This window comes from Amborella trichopoda, chromosome 1 (genome assembly GCF_054954075.1).
Source record: "Amborella trichopoda isolate Santa Cruz 75 chromosome 1, AtrichopodaSantaCruz75HAP2 v2.0, whole genome shotgun sequence".
NCBI lineage: Eukaryota > Viridiplantae > Streptophyta > Magnoliopsida > Amborellales > Amborellaceae > Amborella > Amborella trichopoda.
In genome coordinates, this window is record NC_142336.1 from 9,461,963 (window position 1) to 9,482,480 (window position 20,518).

The 20,518-nt window shown below is 37.3% G+C and overlaps 1 protein-coding gene across 3 annotated transcripts in view; it reads right to left on the minus strand.

Moving 5' to 3' along the window:
• Positions 1-2,516: 2,516 nt before the first annotated feature.
• TWN2 (valyl-tRNA synthetase / valine-tRNA ligase (VALRS)) overlaps positions 2,517-20,518 on the minus strand; it is a 44,709-nt gene continuing 26,707 nt past the window's right edge. For all 3 annotated transcript variants that reach the window (XM_011628194.3, XM_088852436.1, XM_011628193.3), the window contains 11 exons: positions 17,268-17,325; positions 16,798-17,100; positions 16,467-16,637; positions 10,118-10,308; positions 8,887-9,289; positions 8,408-8,659; positions 7,548-8,048; positions 7,254-7,360; positions 7,029-7,128; positions 4,947-5,092; positions 2,517-2,897 (listed from right to left, as the gene is read on the minus strand). In XM_011628194.3, the coding sequence (XP_011626496.1) occupies positions 2,729-2,897; positions 4,947-5,092; positions 7,029-7,128; positions 7,254-7,360; positions 7,548-8,048; positions 8,408-8,659; positions 8,887-9,289; positions 10,118-10,308; positions 16,467-16,637; positions 16,798-17,100; positions 17,268-17,325 (2,401 nt within the window). In that variant the 3' untranslated portion in view covers positions 2,517-2,728. The remainder of the gene's footprint in view (positions 2,898-4,946; positions 5,093-7,028; positions 7,129-7,253; positions 7,361-7,547; positions 8,049-8,407; positions 8,660-8,886; positions 9,290-10,117; positions 10,309-16,466; positions 16,638-16,797; positions 17,101-17,267; positions 17,326-20,518) is intronic.

Here is a 20,518-nt window from a genome sequence, read left to right on the forward strand (position 1 = left end):
TAAGATCTTGAATTTGTTAGTTTTATTTTCTTTGAAGCAAGAGTTATTGTAATAAGTGATATGTTTCCCAAAGAAAAGAAAAGGGGTAAAAAAAAAGAAAAAAAAAAAAAAAATATATATATATATATATATATATATATATATATATATATATATATATATATATATCCTCCTGCAATATCACATTTAGTCCTTCTTTCAATAGCCGCAGGGTCACAGCACCTAGGGCAGTGTCCTAATTGGAGATTTTTGTGGGATTCGAAAAAACCGCAGTTGAAGGTGCTGTGGAGGATCATGCAAACTAAGTTGCCAAGCAGGTGAGACTAACATATGTTTCACCTATCTTTCAATGGAGGTGTCTCGATTAATTCCTATGTGAGGATTGAAGGTGATCCGTAGTGCTTTCATTAGTAGGCCCGACGCCCTCTGTGCCTTCAGTTGATGCACCTGCAAGAGCTTTAGCAAGTACACAGGCGAGCTTTCCATGATGATTCCTAAACGACAAAAGGGAAAGTTTTTGAGTTCAACTGAAGCACCTTCTTGTTTCTCTTTTTTCTTTTTTCTTTTCTTTTTTCTTTTTTGATATGCTAATTAGTGGGAATGGAGGTTGGGACGTTATATCAAGGTATTTTCTGCTATAAATGCCCCAACCCTACTCACAACCCAGTAGATCCAGGACCAAAGCTTGACCTAGGGATGAATCAAGCTCGATGGCCGGCTCTACGGCTTGATATCATACTTAATGAACAAACTAACAAATTTTGAGGCAAAAACCACGACTTGTAGATCATTTGTGAGATGTCCATCCCCTCAACTTTTTTGTAAGCTCTGGATCAATAGTTTTATGAACTAGTTGAGTTTGGGTGAAAGTTTCTTTGAGTGGAATAAATTTTTGTAACGAAAGTCAAACTTATTGCAACCAAGCTCTAGGATGCGGTCACGTGGAACAAGGTCAACATTTATAATGAAAAGGCCAAAATTTCTTACTTAGAGAAGTTGAAAAATAATTAAAAAAGTTTGACCTTCTCATAGACATGAACAAATTTTCTTTCAAGACCACTAAAATCTTCGATATAATGAAAAGTATTAAGATAAAAAGACAAAATTTTCTTTCTTCAATATAATGAGAAGCATTAGGATAAAAGGACAAATTTTCTTTTAAGAACACCGGACAAAAGGTTGCTCATTATGCTAATGGGCTCCAAGCAAAACTTAGGGATAAAAATTTTCTGCACAGTTCATACATAAAGAGAGGCGTTTCCAATGGCAACCTAACAGGAGCAAATTACAATGGATCACCAATAAGTGATTGTTTACGAAGGAGGATTTCCACCATCCAAAATTCAAAAAAAGAAAACAAGGAAAGAGATCAAATGAACTGCAAGGCCACTTTTATCCATGTAATAAAGTCGGACAACATACTTATGAACGACCAAAGAGTATACACTATGAATTATATACTTCAGCTAAAAAAACGTTGAAGTAAATGTGTAAGATGAGCATCCAAGAGTACACCAATATGGTGGCAAAAGAAAGCCTACGATTTAACTTTTGAATTTACAATCTTGAGGAATCTAACCCCGAGAGAATAATGCATCGAGGTAATTTTTTGCTTTTTATTTTATTTAACTTTCATGGATACTAAAATTGAGTTTGAGGTTATTTAGATAATTTTTGTTTTGTTAATGGAGAAGTACATAATAAGACCAATTTATATTTGGTATATGAGGACCACAATTATTTTTTGAACGTTGGATATCTAAGCACAAAATTCAAAAGAAAAGTTTCAAACTTGGTGATAAGCTGTCAAATTTTACATTGGATGGTTATGTGCACTTGTGACCTAATACATAAAATAAATAGTTTCACAGTTATACAATCCCTTTCTTAAGTCTTTGTCAATTATTTTTCAAAAAATGTGGTTTCAACACTGAAAATATTTGTGATAACCTTAAAAGATATTTTCATCTTTCCTTATATAATTTAAAGCATAAAAAATAGTTTTCATAAATCGAGAGATCTATAAAAATCTTTAAAATTGACGGTTCAAAAATGTGTTACAAAATACACTATTTCCAAAACTTGATATCCATTTTTTTTTTTTTTTATGTCCATGCATCTTGATGTCGGTATGATCAATTTGAGGATATTTAGGCATCAAAACAACCTCTTCTAGTAAAATTTTTGAAGTAGGCTTGAATTTGATTGTTTAGATCCTCAGCTCTATATAAACTTTTCCTATTTTTATATCATAAATCACTTCTCTTTTTTATTATAGGGAGTAATTGATTTCGGCCCAAAGAAAACAATTTTTGAACTATTGACTCTGAGAAGGGAAAGGGTGTACACTTGCTCTATAGTTCAAATTTAATGATTTTCTGGTTTGTCCCATTTTTCTTTTCCACTTTCCTACGTGATGGTTTTCATGCAAAATCACATCTAGGATGAGAATATTAATTTGAATTCACAACTCGGGTCCATTTATATTATGAGAGAGAGAGATAGATGCACAACCATTTCTGACTCAGACAATCAAAAATCTTTTCCCAATAGATATACTTGGTAAATAATTTACTACTCTGGTACAATAATAATTGTTCATAATCATCAAAGAATGGAAAAATAATTATTCTCAAATTAAGGACAAAATCTGAACAAAATAGTCAAGAATGGGGATGCAACCGACTACTGTGGAAACAATTGTTAGTGGTTTCAATCCCCAGCATCCTCAGTTTCCATCTGCAAGCGTATGATCCAAGTTAGCCTGAGCTTCCTCCACAATCTCGAGTTCTCCCATAAGCTTATTTAGTTTTGCAACATTGTCCTCCTGAATGTGCTGGGGAACCTTTTCCTCGTAACCAGGAGCTGACATCCTTTGTGCCAAGTTTTCCTGATGTCTGCTAGCAACCATCACAACCGTCAGTTAGGCCCAGGCTCTTTTGTTTATATATATATTGGATGAGAAGAAATTGCCAGGTAAAATATGGTATTCTTCAAGTAAACACATTGAAGATATGCATGTCATGCATTTGAAGGACAATGAGTTCTCTGCAAGAACTCGAATAAGATAGCCTATTTAAATAGTAACATACATCTAAGACCATTGTAAACATAGTAACTTGAGAGGAAGTCCTATTTACAAAAGTAATTTAAAGAAGGCATGTAGTTGATGATAAACATCAGCTTCTAGTTATGCAAACAACCATCACCTGGAAAACAAACACAGCATCATATTGGATAGCAAATTCATAGCAAGAGAATTTTCTGACATGCAGACGAAGCTTTAAATTTCTATAACAAACTTTTTGTTCAAAAACAAAAAAAAATTATAGCAATGTGAATCTTCTCGTGCATATCAAACAACCCAGATCTCCAACAGAAATTTAGCATAATGGAGTCTTGTTGAAAGATTGATATAGAAAGCTATTTCAAGTGGGATTTCCAACGGCAAATTATACCTTGCACGAAGTTCAATTTAAGAAGCTTATACATAAAAAGAGAAAATGTATAACTCAAAGCACTTGTAACTAAACTTCAATACCATGCTTTCTAGCCAGAAAATTCTAAAGATTCAACACTCGGAAAGAAAAGAGACCCAGATGACATGATTCTATTTACAGACTCAAACATACAGTAATCTAAAACTGCCAAAAAATAGAAAATAAAAAAAAAGTGAGCCACATCTGCTGATACCTCAAATATTAACTAGTAAGTAAATGAAAGAGCACTTCACATTTGTTAATTCAAATACTCAATGGGGAGTAATATTTAAAAGATTTGTGAAATTTTCAAACAAAGAAAGATATATTACATTACTTACTTTCGTCAAATTTTTGAAACAAAAGAAAGATAAATTGCTTAAATGAACATGAATTACTTAACTTACTTTTGTCAAATTTTGGAAACAAAAGAAAGATAAATTGCTTCAATGAACAGGGATATTTTACATAGTCCAAATAACTTTCATTTTCTAGAGGCTGTCAAGGGTGAACTCAGTTGTGACAGTAAAGCAACATAAGGATCAAACCCCAGATAGTCATCAACTATATATCCTCAAACTTCAGTTCATAGCTTAGGAATCATTGTTGGCATTTTCACCCTCAGGTACTTGGACATGTCCCATCAGCCATCAAATATGGAGGTCAAACTCGAGAAGAGGCTGGTTCAGTTCATCAAAGTTAAATATTCTCAGCAAACAAAGAAGAAATACAAACGTTCAACCCCCTTTCAACAGCAGTCCAATCCATTTTATCTATTCGACAAACAATAATACCAGTTCAATTATTTATGCTTTTTGGTCGCTAGCGGTGTTTTTTGTTTATTTATGTTTTTGGTAGGTAGCAGCAGGATTCGAAGCTGGTGCACAGTTTTGCAATGGTCAACATCATAACCAATCAAGAAAGATTACTGGAATGAGTGTCTGGTTCATACTGTTCAGAAGTTTGGTTCAATCCAATTCAGTATGATTTTAACAAATGGCCTCTTAAATGGCATTTTCTTTTGTAAAACCAACCCAGACTTGTTCGACGCCTGCTTCCCAATCCAACTAGTTCAACCGATAGGTCCGACCACTCAAGCAAAGTTGAGTGGTGTTGACCGACTCAATTGGAGTTAGAAGGAGCTCAAATAAACGAGTTCTGAATCTCATCTTCGTGCGCCCTGATAAAACTCATGTTAGAAAAGCTTAACTCACATGAGCTTAGAAGTTTATGAAAACAGTGGACCCAGCTTAGTTGCTGTAGAGAAGGTTACTTTTCACTGGGGGTGCACCAAAGAATGAGACTTTCAGGTTTTTCTTTTTAATTGCAAAAAAAAAGATACTTCAATTTCTAGAATTGCACTATCTTTCGTCTTCATAGTTTATCCTTCCAAATACTACTGATCCCATGACAATCAGATGATCAGAAACTAAAATTTATATTCAACGTTTAATATAAAAGACTTGCCTTTGTAGTTCCTCCTTTCTTTTCCTGAGCTTTTCGCGTTCAGCTTCTGCATTTAAAAATCCTTGTACTTGCAGATAAACAGAGAGGTGTTCATTCACAATGTTAACTGCACACCCCACTGGGGTGGCATCATTTTCCGTTAAAACCTGTAAATAGTCCATGTCATGAGCACAGAAATTATTAGAAGTTAGAACCCACCTTTTTCGTTATTAATAAACAAGGAAAAACAAGTGTGTTCACTGGCTTACAAACAGAATTTAAATACAACCTTATGAGCAAGAAGTAATAAAAATGACTAACCATGCAGATATAAAAAAACTCTGAAATTTGACTGCACAGGACCAAATCAGCTATTTTAGAAAATGAATAATAGTAGGGCTATTATGGTGACAATGCTGAACTTTATGATAAAAGGTAATATCAAAAGATATCATCAAGAATATTAACAAAGATAATAAGGGTACCCATTACAGTAGGGTCAAAGCCAGATACAAATATATATATCGGTATTATGTTGCCAATTCTATCCTTTGCAACAAGTTAATCTTTACAGAAATATGGTTATTTAACTGAGAACCCCCAGATTGAGACAAGAATTCCATATGTAATAATACATAACATACGAAAATATAAAATATAGAATGAGTGTAGCGGAGATGAGGATGTTGAGATGGATGAGTGGTAAGACAAGAACGAATAGAATTAAAAATGAATGCATTCAATAAAATTTAAGTGTGGCGATAATAGGCGATAAGATGAGAGAGTGCAGACTTAGGGGCTTTGACAATGATGATTAGAATGAAAAAATTAGAGGAATGTTTATGATGCAAGTGACTTCAGTAAAATGGGCCCATGACCAGTAATGGCTCAAGATCATTTCATACCCAATCAAAATCACATGTTCAAATTTCTGCACTAGGTCTTATGCAAATTCAATAAATGTGGGATTTTCCTCTCCACAAGTTCAAATCCCACAACCAACACAACTCCTCTATTACAGAAACAAATAAGACGCTGTTTCTTATTATCAGACACTTCGGACATGGAGGTCAACCACTTTGTTAGTGTCCCAACACCTCTGACATGTACCAATGGAATGTCGGCCCGAAATGCGGAAGTGCCAACATGTGGCAACATAACATCAAAGAAGAATGGGGTGTCAGGACAACACTAATCCATTTCAAAACTACCTTCACTAAAGCCACATGCAATGGGCACGGGCATTTCTCATCCAACAAATTGAGTAGGTTCAGTGAATGAAAATTCGGCCGCCTTGCCGCCTAGGTGGCCTGGACGAGAAACCACCTAGGCATAGCCTAGGTGGTGGGATCTGGGCTGGCATCCTAAGGTGGGGGCCTAGGCGCCTAGGCAAGCTCAAGGCGGGTATCCCTTTCAGAAAAAAAAGAAAAAAGATGAACTCTCTCTATATCTCTCTCGGGTCCATGTGCTCTCTCTACATATGAGAAAAAGAAGAAGATGGACTCCAGGTATTTGATGTGTGGCCTATCTCTCACACACACACTCACAAAGATACACATGGCCCCATATGCTCCCTCTTTCAATGTAAGAAAAAGGAAAAAATTAAGATGGCCTCCAAGTGATCGATGTGAGGTCTCTCTGTCAAACTCTCTCAAACATATCCTTCAAGTGTTCGAGACCTCTCTCTCACAAATACAGATCCAAAAGAAAAAAAAAAAAAAAAGAACAAGAAAAAAAGAGGATGATCTTTAAGAATTCCATGCAAGCACACATACGTGCGCATGCACACACACACACACTAAACACACATGCATTCACAAAACACATACACACAAAATATATGGCCCCTCTCCAACCTTCCCTTAGTGATACAAACTGCTCGCCTTTGTGTCTGGGTGCCTGTATCGGTGGTCCTACCCTTGGCTGCCCAGGCGGCCGCCTCCACCTTTTTGAACCTTGAGTAGGTTGTTGCAGTTCGTCACTAGAGATATGCATTCTAACACAACCCCCACACACACCCAAAGTCCTAAATTGAGCCAACAGTCACCTCAATTGGCTTCTAGATCTCAACAAGAACATATCAGAAGGGTTTCCATACAACACCTTTATAGATGATAGGGTTGCCAGGGTTGAAATCTCCAACTCATGTTGTTTAATGATACCAGCCACTGCATTTGTCTTGCACAGAACAAAAGCTGGTCGCCTGAACAAAATATTCAAAGGAGAACTTGCCTCAGAAACAAATAGAAGATGTGAAACAACTACAATAAAAAATAAGTAAATTGTAAAAAATACAAAATAAAAAAAGGAAAAGGACTCCATCTATACCTTTCATGCCTTTCATTTGGAGGCAACAGCGTCCGGAGTGATCTGATTGATCTTACAGTTGATTCGATAAGATTCATCTCATTTTCAATTTCTTCATTAGTCCATTCCTGCCGAGACGTAAGAAGTACAATAACCATGTTATCATGCTTGTGTACCACGACCAATAATTTATTGAAGTTGGCGTAACTATTTTCAGGAGACTTTACGCACACATATAAACAAAAAATAGGAAGCTTTATACACGACACTAATCTAACTTCCAATGAGTAAATGAATTGATCAAATGGTTCAAACCTCTACAACAGATGGGTAATCAGACATCATAATTGACTCTTTTCTTGATATACTCCCAGCATGTTGGGGCAAGCGCTGCCATAGCTCTTCTGTGACAAATGGCATGAAAGGGTGAAGCAGACGCAAACCATTGTCAAGACAAACCCACAATGTGTCTCTTGTTGCCTTCTTTAAGGACTCTGACTTCAAATCAGAGGTAAACAAAGGTTTAATAACTTCAATGAACACATCGCATAGTTGGTATTGCCACCAGGAGTAAACAGCACTAGTCGCACCAGAGAAATCATAAGACTCAAGGGCTAAAATGGTTCTGGATATAGCTCCATTCAGAACTGATAATATCCACTTGCAACTGAAGGGCAAAGATTCTATCACCAGCTTCTCAGGAGGGATATAATCACTTCCCAGTTTGCTCATAGCAAAGCGGATGGCATTCCATAACTTATTGCACCATTGACGATACCCAACTACTCTCTGAATATCCAAGTTTATCTTATCTGACTGCCAAAACAACAGAAGCCAAGAAACTTATTGGTACATGAATGAAAAATGCAAAAAACTAAGGTTTAAGTAAATTTCTCAAGACACTTTTGGCTTAAACGGAACTTTAACCAAACCAGAAGTCCAGTTTCATTCTTTCCTTAAAAAATAACAATACTTCTAATTTTGAGAAGCAAAATGGCAGAAATTGGGAAGTTTAGCCAGAGTATTTCTTACAACTTACAAAGGCATGCCCTTTTGAACAAAGAATGACATTAGTTATGTCAACATCTAAGGCAAGCACCATATAACCACTCTGATTCTGAAGACCAAAATATCAAAATTTTATATGGGACATTTATGATATTGAGGAGAACGACCTGAGCAGTGTATGAGACAAGGGCAAAACGAAGAGCATCTGCTCCACATTCAGCAATTCCACCGGGGAAGTCCTTCACCTGTCCTTCTCTTGCAACGAGCAACTCATTTTTGTCCAAGTTACCCTGCTCCAGCTTTTTTTGCAGACCCTCCAAGGTAATTCCATTTATCACGTCAAGTGGGTCAACCACATTTCCTAAGGACTTGGACATCTTTCGGCCATGCGCATCACGTATCATAGGATGCAAGTACACCTGTTAACAGTTGAAACTTCAAAGTTGTGAAATCCTGCCCAGTCATCTAGCATCAAATAACACAGCATACCAGTCATCCCCAATTCCCCATACCATCAAGTGCAAGCAAATGTGGCTGGATAACGTGTATGTAGCAGGGAAGGCCGCATTGCTACAAGATGGCCAAAAAAAAGGAGAAAATTCTCAACATAACTTGTATGAAAGTAAAAGCTAAAACTACCACTCACTTGTTTAAAAGGTACATCCCCAGCTAGTTTCATTCCTTGAATAACCATCCTAGCAACCCAGAAAAAGAGAATGTCATGCCCAGTTTCAAGAACAGAAGTTGGATAAAATGCCCTCATGTCCTCCGTATCATCTGGCCAACCCAATGAAGAAATAGGAGCAAGTCCAGATGAAAACCAAGTGTCCAGCACATCTGGATCCTGTGCAAGATAAAACCTCTTCCCAGGGAACAAGTTATTAGCCTCTGCCTGAGCTTCTTTTTCATTTATCCCAACGACCCAGTGGTCATTGTAGAACCCAAATTCCTTTATCATGTCATCTTCCAGGGTTAGATACCAAGCTGGAATACGGTGGCCCCACCAAAGTTGCCTAGAAATGCACCAATCTCGGATGTTCTTCAACCATCTGTAATTTCAATTTTCTTAATGGGTATAATCTCTAAACAAAGCAATTTGCTAGCATATTTAAAGTCCGCAAATTATCACGTGTCAATAACATTAGAAATGGTAAGAATAGGACAAAATCCTTATTTTATAGTAAATGGGTGGTCAAATGAAATTTCTGAAAAGGAGAATCACATATGTAAAAGACCAATACAGTAACAAGTAAGAACAAACAGAAACTTGAGTAATATGTCTTCAAAGCACTGTTGGAAAAACCGGGTGATCTAACCGCAAACTGCACGGTTAGATCGGAACCGGCCACTGGTCGGTTCCGGTTTTGAGCGGTTTTGGTGATCAACCGGTATTTAAAAAAAATTCAAAAAAATGTATATAAATTCTTGAAAGTAAGAAATTTGGTTTGCAGTGCGCTCTTTCATATTCTTTACATTATGGTAAAGATTAAAAATTGTTTTGGTCATTAATACTCACTTTAATTCAAAAATCGCTTCGTTAAAATCCATTTTTTTTCATTAATTTTCAAATTCTTTTGAATGTGTTTTGTTTTGATCATTCTTTATATGCTTTTCACATTTTAGTAGGTTTTTTTTTTCTCTTTTTTATTTTTTCAACATTTTTTTGACCGCCAGGGACTTGCCTGGTTAGAATGGTTGAATCCGTCGGTTTACCGGTTAGGCCGGTTAAACCGCTTCTGGGCCAATGTCCGGTCAACCGTTCGGTTCAATTTTGTGAACACTGCTTCAAAGTATCCATGAGTATCAACGCACTGCTATCACAGAATCTTATCAACAAGTAAAAGGATAATCTGAAATAAAAGAATATGAGCACGGACCTGAACCAGTCAGCTTCATATTGTTTCGGGATGATCTCAATTCTTCCATCAGTAACAGCATCACAAGCTTCTTTTGCCATGTCAGCACAGTCAACAAACCACTGTGGCTTTATCATTGGTTCCACAACATCGTTAGTTCTTGAACAGATTCCAAGGCGCATCTCATTATTTTGAGCACCTCTGCAAAGTCCCTGAATGAATGAAAAAGAGGAATTTAGCAATGTTGCAGCAATTCCAATAGAGGAAATTATGGATGAGTGGGAAGCCAACAAGCTCAAGAGTGGTCCTGCCACTATAAGTCAACATCAAGAATGATATAATACAAAACAATGCACCAAATTTGTAGATGTAAAACTAATTAGGTAGTACTCAGTTCCATTCTATGGCCAACTTAAAATTTTGTAGAGTTTTTTTTTCATCTTATTGACTGATATTCTTTTTTATATATTTAATTTAGAAGATCACAAATTCATAAGCTTCCAGACAAGAAGATGTAGAAGCATGACAAAAAGAAAAAGTTACCAATATTCCAGAGACTGCACTTTAAGTATGGATTTATTTTCTCAGGTTGATAAAGTAATTTCTGATCATTTCAAATCAAACTTCATCCAGAACTTGTTTATAGGAGGAAAATGACTTCCCTAAATTACAAAAGGGATCTTTAAGAAAATCCTATATGATCTGTTTTTTTAAGACAATAGATATCCATAGTACAAGTATAAGAAAATAAAAGTCATAGCTCACCTATGTGCTAATTTTTGGACCTTTTAGAGGGGCAATTTACATTATTGCCTGACTTGTAAAATAAAAATGAATCCTAAATATGAAAAAAGGGTAATGCAATACACTTGTGCTAACAGGCTAAAGTAGTGAAACACAGGTATTTTTTGACAGAGTAAAAAACAGTTCAATTACCCACATTCCTTTCAGAATAAAAAAGGGCAAACCATATGTAGTCGAAATACCCATATTTTGGCTACTTAAAAAGCAGTTGAGAAATGAAGTATTGTGATTCCCCGTATTTGATCTTTAAGACTTAAAAGGAAAGGGATGAAATACAAGTAATAGCTAAAGACCATAATTCATTCTTTTTAAAAGACACCCATGAAATACAGCCATCGATTTCTCATATTTCTTTGTTAAGAGATCCTTTAAAAAGGAAAAAGCGATGGGTTTCCACCCTAGTCAGCCAGTATTTTTTATATTCCCATGTAACCATGCTATGGGTGAGACGCACAAAAACAGGTGATGTGAATAGCCAAACTCTGGTAAAAGGCTCGGGTAGCCGATGCAAGAGCACGGGTTCGAGTCCAGTAAGCAGGTACTTTGTGCATAAGTCAAAGGTTAGGGCCATTTCCGGCCCACCCTCCCTGGACCTTGCTTAGGTGGGACCAGCACCGGGTTACGGCCCCTTAGCAGAACCCAATTAATTGGGAAAAGGCTAAAATAATGATGATAATAATATAAAATACAGAGAAAACCCCTAACTGTCTAGCAAAACCTACTCCTTGACAAATACAATAGTTTAACACCAAATGACCTTTGAACATTATTTAGTGGTCTGAGCAAAAATTTCCAAAAGTCAAAGTTTGGGTTAGTTTTATAAAAGCTCATCTTTTCTTCGACTCCAACAGAATGGCCTGCCCAGCCCATAGGCAGGTAGCTATGCGCCCAAGGGGCCTAGGCTGCCTTGCCTAGCGTGGGCAGACATTTACAGGCACCGGTTCCTGGACACCCACCCAAGCGAGCCAGGCAAGCGCCAAGGAACCGGGCCTTATTTTGATAAAAAACATTGCCCGTGAAGTGCATTTTGGGTCTTTTGACACATCAAATAGGGTAAAAAGGATATTTAGGGGTATTCTAAACCCCCGGAGTTCAAAAAACGTTCAATCCTAAACCCTACAAACACAAAAAAAATGTTGTTTTTTTTAAAAAAATTTAATCAAGAAAAAATTGTAACGTTTAAAGAATCATCCAAAAGCTTACCCAGTCTTATTGGAATTATTTTTTGGATGCTAGTGAGTGTATTTTAAGATTTTTGGGATGAATTGTTGATTTAAAGAATCGAATATCTACTCTTTTTCTTTTTATTTTGTATTTCATCTTATCTTTTATATTGAATCAATTTGTATTGGTCATATAGGAGACTTGGTTTATGTGTAACTGTATGATGATTGTATGCCACTATGGAGTACAAAGAGTTTGAGACTAACATACTATGAAGTATGGATTTGTTTATGGTTTTCATTAAATTTTTAATGATTTGAAGTTTTGAACATTTTTTTTTAATCTTTTCTTTTAAATCAATTAACTTTTTTTGTGCTAACTTTCAACATCCATGTGTATATATTTGCATAAATAAGTTAGTTCGAATACATATAAATGCAAAAAAAAGTACAAACTTGACAGAAATATCTGGATATATGTGCGTTTGGACAGCACATATATGCATAGTTCTGAAAAAATGTCACCTCAGGGCTTCTGAAGTTCTATACGCGCCTAGGTTCCAGCCTATGCGCTGGGTAGCCTAGGCTAGGCCGGCAACCTAGCATTTTCTGAAACTTTGACAGAGACCAACTAAAACGTAGGGAACAACATCTAGCTAATTGGTGTGTCGTGTGTCTTCAAAACGATGAGAGCTTGGATCATCTATTTCTAAACTGTGAGGTGGCCTTATTTCTCTGGTCCCAACTGTTGTAGGACTTCGAATGGAAATAGACCACCCCCAAATCCATTATTTGGATCTGTCAAGGCTTCTTCTGCCCTCCGTATGCCAAGATGGGTCTCTTCTTATTGAGAGTCTCAATCATGACCACTTTATGGTCAATATGGAGAGAGAAATAAAATGAAGTTTCAAAGGGACCTTGATGCAGATCAAAATCTGGTGGCTACAAATTTTATTTTTATTTTTATTTATTTTATTTTTAGAGATTGGGTAGACTTTTTATTTTTAGTTATTACCGTTAATTGTTAAAAATAGGATTTTTAGGTTAGTTTGATTAAATCTTTTTTTTTTTGCAAGTTTTTTTATATCATTAGGTACAATTTCTTTAGGAAAGTTGAACCATATTTTTGGTGCGATTTATTTAGGAATATGTCCGTATTTTCTAAGTGGGATTTATTTAGGAGAGATAGAGTTGAGGTTTACATGAGTATTAGAGAGGCTTGCACGTGATATGGTCTTTTATTAGTGAGTATAAGATAGAGTTGGAGATTACTAGGAGGATACGTCTTTTAGTTGATAGCAATTAAAGTGTATTGGTTATCTATTAGAAAAGAAGTTTTGTTTTTAGGAAATATGTTTTTAGGAACCATGATCATAAGGGAAATCTTGGTAGAAGGAAAGTTACGTGAATAGAAGTCTTAGGAATGTAATGCGGTTTTGTTTATATCTTTTTGTATTCGCTCTTATCTTTGGATAGAAGAATGGAAATAGAGAGTTATCATTTTGGTGAAGCCGAACTCCTTTAGAAGGAGCACGTGCTATGTAAAGGAGAGATGGAATTTTCTTAATGAAAAAAAAAGTGATCTTTGTGATCGTGTAGAGTGAGAGAGAGAGAGAGAGAGAGAAAGAGCCCTTTGTGGGTGTTTATTTCTTCTCCTTTGCTTATGGACCTGTGCCGGAATACTCATATCCGCGCATTTTCTTCTTTTATCTTGTGATTTCCTTCTTTTTACTTCTCTCTTAAATGTGGTTACTTTTGCCGGGTGGTATTTGCCAATAAATTTTATACTGCATCAGACCTCATCCACCCAAAGCCTCCAAGATGACATCAAATACAAAATTATATTTTGGGCCAATGATAACACATTCAAAATATTTTGGTTTGCAGCTTCCTAAAGAGCTCGAAGGATATTCTTCTCTTCATGCCACATAGACTGGTCACAGTCCCCTCATGGACTACCCCAACCCCCAGAGCACTCAAGCTCAACAGAGATGAATGTTCTATAGTTAATCAGGGACCAGTAGCGATAGGGGATGTCATGAGGGACTACCATGAAGGAATTCTACTCTCACACAGTCCATAGGTTACGCAGATTCCACATAGTAGAATCCATAGCTCTCCTTAAAGGCCTGAAAAGGGTTTCCTGGACCTCATTTCACTCCATGAAACTAGTAAAGTTATTGCATGGCATCCAAGAGAGCTGATTGCCCCTGGCGCCTCGACCATATCTTCTACATGGGCAGGGAGATAATGGTGACCTTTTGCTATGTCTATAGTGAGTCGAACCTAACAGATTATGTATTGGCCAAAGCAGGGGCAGGGGCGGCAGACCTAGCCTCTGTCCTTCCTTTCTGTATGCTCTATGTCTCCTATTACTCTCTCAAGCTTTTCATCTTTCCTCCAACCCCTTTGTCCTTTCCCTTCCCTTGATGACATGTTTATCTTTGGCCTTGTGGGTCCCCAACGTTTTTTGTAAAGGAGCTCCCTATTTGTAGACAGCCTTTTCTATATAGGAGCTCCCGACATGTGTGCAGCCTTACTTTGTATTGTCTTATAATTCATCAATATCATCATCCGAGCCTTATCCTAATTTTTTGGAGTCAACTACACGAATCCTATTCTACCATTCTACTCTATTAAGGGTCATACCCTCAGTCAAACCATAAGTCACTCTATCTTTGCCATTGCTTCCATATATGTCCTTAGGGGCCTTTACCTTGCCTTTTTAGAGCATTGCACTTGAACCAAATCAGACCTCCTAAGTAATGTTGTTCTAGGTTGACACTACACCTTAAGATTTGATTGCCTTGTAATTAAATCAATTATATAATACCAGTGTTCAAGAACTGGGGCGATAACTCGGCCTCAGCCTCTGGCCAAGGCGAGTTCCAAGGGCCAACTCTTCCCTGCTAAAAATCATTTAAAACTCAAAACTTCAAGTAAAATATCTTCAATACATGATTTATAAATACATTTTTATACGATTTATATGGTATCTGTGATGATTTGGGAACCTTCTAGTTACATACTCCATTTTTTAATTTTTTCCTTATTTTGATTTCTGAAATATTTCAACGTATAGATCAAGTTTCTCAAAAATCCATCTTTTATACACATCTGAAATTTAAGACTTTTAATGAGTATATTACTTATTTACTTTAAATTCTGTATTTTTAGTTTTTTTTAGCATGTGCACTGGGACTCAGCCGAGTTGCTTGGGTCAGGCTAGGGCCTAGTCCGAGGCCTGAACTAAGTTAGAAACATTGTATAGTACAATCAAACATTTTTCCTTAAAAAAACAAAAAACAAGAAAAACAGAACAGAAAAGTGGAACCTCCCTTAATTGTTCTGCTCCAACCCTTTATGGATGGGAAAATGACTAAAGCGTGCATTTACAAGTATACTATCTGAAGTCAAACATGATCAACCCAAAGTAATTGAAAATTAGCTATTAATGTTTGAACTAACGTGACTTTTCTCCTCAGTCAGTAGAAAACCAAGAGCAGGTTGCCACCACCCACCAAACCTCCAACCCAACCCACTCTCTTTCTCTATCCCCCTCCCCCCCCCCCCCCCCCCCCCCCCAACCCAAGAAAGGAAAAAATGTTAAACAAATAAATACTGTGCAGCATGAGGAAGCTGTACAAATATAAGAAATCAGAAAACTAACACAGCATGAAACAGTAAAATAGAAACTATTTACATTTTCACATACCACTGCCATTTCATTAGTGAAGAAAAATTATCAAAACAGCCCCAGACCCTAAGGAAATCATGCTAAAAGACATAGCTCACATTATAGAATCTGAAGGCCATGAAATTGCAACTAGATAAAAAAGACAACTAGAAAATGATTTTGAGGACTTGAAGAAGAACTCCTCGCAATGCCTCAAAGGAACTCCCCATTAACTTTCTGCTGGAGAAGGCCCTTGGCCTCTCCAAATGATTCTATAGGAGGACCTACATTCCAGCCAAAGGAAGGCTATACAAGAAGAGGGCATTCAAGAAAGAATAATCCAAGTAGTCTTAGGAGAAGACAATTAAGTCAAGAAGAATAGGGAATTGTTTAGGGATTTGGACACCTTGCTCAGTGGTTGGCTGACGCACAACGTTGAATGTTCAAAACCCACTACCATGGGTCTATTTATTAGATGAATCGAATGAGTGCCACTATGGGCCTTCCTGAAAAGGCTGTAAACAAGGTTTCAACTCTTCCAAGAGCACGTATGTTGAGGGATTGAGTTTTCAAGAAATCGGAAGGAAGTGGAAGCAGGCATAATGATCCTAGTGGTTTCACTAAGACTATAGACTAGGAGAACCCAGAAAACCTCATGTCAGGGAAAGGAATATTTGTGCCCTCCATGAACGTCCAATCAATCAAGTGTAAGAGAGATTAAAATCACCTGCTTTTGTAAAGCTTCAATCACAGCCACACGAGCTTTGAATCGTGGCATCCCTTCAAACTGAGAACCCCCGTTGCTATTGATTTTCCCATCATCAGTGAAGATGTTAATGAACTCAAGCTTATGACGTTTTCCAACAGCAAAATCATTTGGGTCGTGAGCTGGGGTTATCTGCAATAAGATAGTAGTAGTTATGATAGGTAATTATGATATAAAAATCTAAAACAGAACAAAGAAATTATGGACACCAGTCAAAGAAAATTTCGTCACCAGAAGCTTATTACATCCAAATACACAACCACAAATTCCAAGGGATTCAAATGACAATTACCTTAACAGCACCTGTTCCAAATTCCGGATCAACAAGCTCTGCATCACAAATGATGGGAAGTTTCCTCCCATTGAAAGGATGAACTGCAAATTTCCCATGCAAGTGAGTATACCTTCTATCTTCAGGATGTACAGCAATAGCAGTATCGCCAAGCATTGTTTCCACTCTTGTTGTTGCAACAACTATATCACCCATTCCCTCATCTAGAGGATATGCAAAAGAAGTCAAAACACCAAATTCGATAGGATTGTCATATCCAGGAACCTTCAGAAGTGTTCGCTCTTTAATGTCCTTATAGTCCACCTAAATAAAAATAAAAAAGAAAACATATGAGGTGCATGCGCATGTCCACACAGGCACAAGCATACAAATACATTAGTAACCAATATATAAACAGATTTGACTTGGTGATTCTTGTAAAACAAAAGATTCCTGACCTGGAAATATAGCATTTCATTTATATACTATACCTCAATGTCAGAGATGGCTGTCCGCAAGATACAGTCCCAATTTACTAGACGATGATCCCTGATAAATAAGCAGTCATATGAGCCAAATGATGGCATATAGGATGTGAATGAAATAGGTTAGACCTGCTAAATGAAGAATTTCCCCCAAGTATCATGCTCAAATAGTAAGAGAAGTAAAATAGAGACTTCTGCCTCACAATAGTAAAATATTAGACATCCAATAAAAATCTATTAGAGCTTTTTTACAACAGTGAATGTTAAGGCAAGCATTAAGATTTACTTCGAAAGTTTATCATACTATCTTTGATAGCCTTATGGGTGCACAGGTTGCTGCCAGATACATCTCTAGGTGGGATTGCCTATAACCTAACCAAATTAATAAAGTAAAAGGCAGAGACTAAGGTACTTCATAATAGAAAAAAATAATTTATTCTATTCAAACAGATTAAACTAGCTGAATCATTCTTTTTAACAGATTCTTTTACAAAAGAGCTTGTAAGAACTTGTATTAACTCGGACAAAATATCATTAGTTCAGAAATCATCTTAAGGAACAAGCATGCTTTGATATTTCTTTTCTTTGTTTTTTAGATGATGAATGTTACTTCATTACTTTAACTAAAATTTCAGAGTGCATTTCCTCACCTTCCCTTTTCTTGGGTTCAGGTTGGATATCCTCTTAAAAGGAAAAAGTGATCTTAACACCATTTTTCCACAAAGTATATGTATTATGACTCCTATGGTGTATAGCAGAACAGTCATGCTGCCATGGAGGACCCAATAGTATATGAAGATCATCCATAGAAAGTACATCACACCAAATGGACTCCTAATGGGTGTTTCCAATAGTAAAATTAACTAAGTAGCAATGGTTAACATGGGTTTCATTATGCCATTTGAACCAGGAGATCTTCTATGGCTTAGGGTGTTATTCTCACATCAGCTTGCGCTTGTCCCCCATCTCCTGCGACACCATGGTACCACAACTACCTTTGTCAATGATAACGGTGCAGACCTTTCCCTTGGGTTGTGCATCTGGTGCGAAAGATATTTTTTTGGCAGTCACGCTTCTTCCACCATATTCGGGGCAGATGATAGCTGCCTGATTAAGAGCAGCTCTCCTTCATCATGATACTACTCTGTTGCGGCCCCTTCTGGTTCATCATCGACTTCCTCATCATAAATTGGTCACAGCTCAACATCCCCTCATAATCCTCATCTGCTTCGCAAAGATTATACCAGCTTGCCTCTTAAGACATTCAAAAGGGCGGTGCCCAGCTTACCACAGTTATAGCACCTAACACCCTGATCGTGAGCTTGAAAAGGTATGTTCTTGATCAAGCCCTTTGCTATTTCAGCCCATCTCTAGGCCAAAAATTTGGGTCAGACAACTAGAGCTGCCTTAGATTGGTATTACGTCCACTGGTGCCCGAGGAGGACCCTTGATCAAAAGTGAATAGCAGCACTGCTCTTCAATTTCCCTTCAACTTCTAAGGCAATACATAGGCCTTATCATGATGACTGCTCAATGCAAGATCAACTCATTTTGAATCGACAGTTTCAACCCACCCATACAGTGGGAAATGAGCTGATTGTCGTTTTCATGGGTATCCTTTCGGCTGATCAACAGGTAAAACTCCTCAATGTATTCCTGCATGCTCTTCTCCTTTAAGTGCAAGTGATGCAAACTTTGGTACAGATCTTGTGCATAATCAACTGGGATGAAGTTTTCTGTCAAACATGATTTCATCTTCATCCAGGTCATGATTTTCTGCTTTCGATAGACTTGCATGCAACTGCTGCCACCAAATTAGGGTGTGACCTTCAAGCCGGCAGCCACAAGTTGTTACCTTCATCAATTCAGACAGCTCCTTCCACTCAAAAAATATTTCAATGCTGGCAATCCAGTCTAAGAAGTTGTGTGGCTATAGCCGACCAAAAAACATTAGTACGTTGACTCGGATGCATCTATCCGCCCCCTTCCAGAGCTTGCACCAGGCATTCCTCAAGAAGGAGATCAGAAACCCTCCGTTGGTTAGAAAGCGGATCTCCAACCCTTCCCCAGTTATCGTAGGGGTCTTCCTTTGTGAATTCAGAAACATCACTCTCATAAATGACTAAAGTCACCGAACCCCACTTGGTAAAAGCTTGGCGCAGCTCATGTGCCAGTTTGTCGAATCACCCCAAAAGGTCATTAAAATTCTTTCGTATAGGACCTAAACCACCACCACGCCACATCCTTGAACTCCTCTCGCAGCCACCACACATATTTGCAGCATCTGAGGCACATTGGGGATCGACCCACTCTGATACCAGATGATGAGAAATGAAACAAATAAGGAAAGAAAACAGGCAACCAGCTGTATTAAATTGAAATAGAAATGGTAACTCATCAGCCATGCTCCATGGTTCCCTCCAGTTAAACCAGGTAAGCTTTAGTAGAAAAACGCACATAAACTGATCTCACCCTTATATCACAAACCATTTATAAACAAATTCTAACCTATATGCATAGTTTCAAAATGCGCTAGGCGGGTCCTAGGCTGCCTAGGGGGTCCAGCCGCCCAACGCCTAGGCGGGTGCCTAGAACCTAGGCGGCCCAGTTGAATCCAAAAAGGATTCTACAGTTATTTATTGTATAAAATATAAGAATTAGGTATTTAGGGCATACCAAAATTCAAAGTATACTACACATTAGCACACACTCCATAAGCATAACCATAAGTCGGTCCATATCCAATTAAAACTTAAAATTTACCAACCAAATTACCAAACCAAAGTTACCAAATACCAAACCAGTAGAACTACAAACTTACACAAGCAATAAAAAAAATCACTTACTTTGATTGCTCAATCTCCAAACTTCCACCTTAGAGATGCTTCTAAGGAATCAAAATCTTCTAAAAAAAAAACCAATGGATTTATAAAACATCAAACACTAAATCTAATATCAATAGGTGATGTTTTGATCAAGTTCTCATAACTTTGAGAAACCCTTCAATCCTAAAGAAATCACCAAAAACTAGTTTTTTGGGGTTTTCTCTCTCTAAAATGGGCTCTAATGAGGTTTAGGTTTCAAATGAACCTAAACCCCCCATTGTTGGCCCCTTAATATAAAAAAAATGGACAAAAATAGCCCCTACCAAAAGTTTTTTCCTCCTCTAGGTGGGGTGTTGTACCTAGGTAGCCGCCCAGGTCTGGGCGCTGGGCAATTTACTAGGCGCCCAGGAACCAACGCTTTGTTTGTGCACC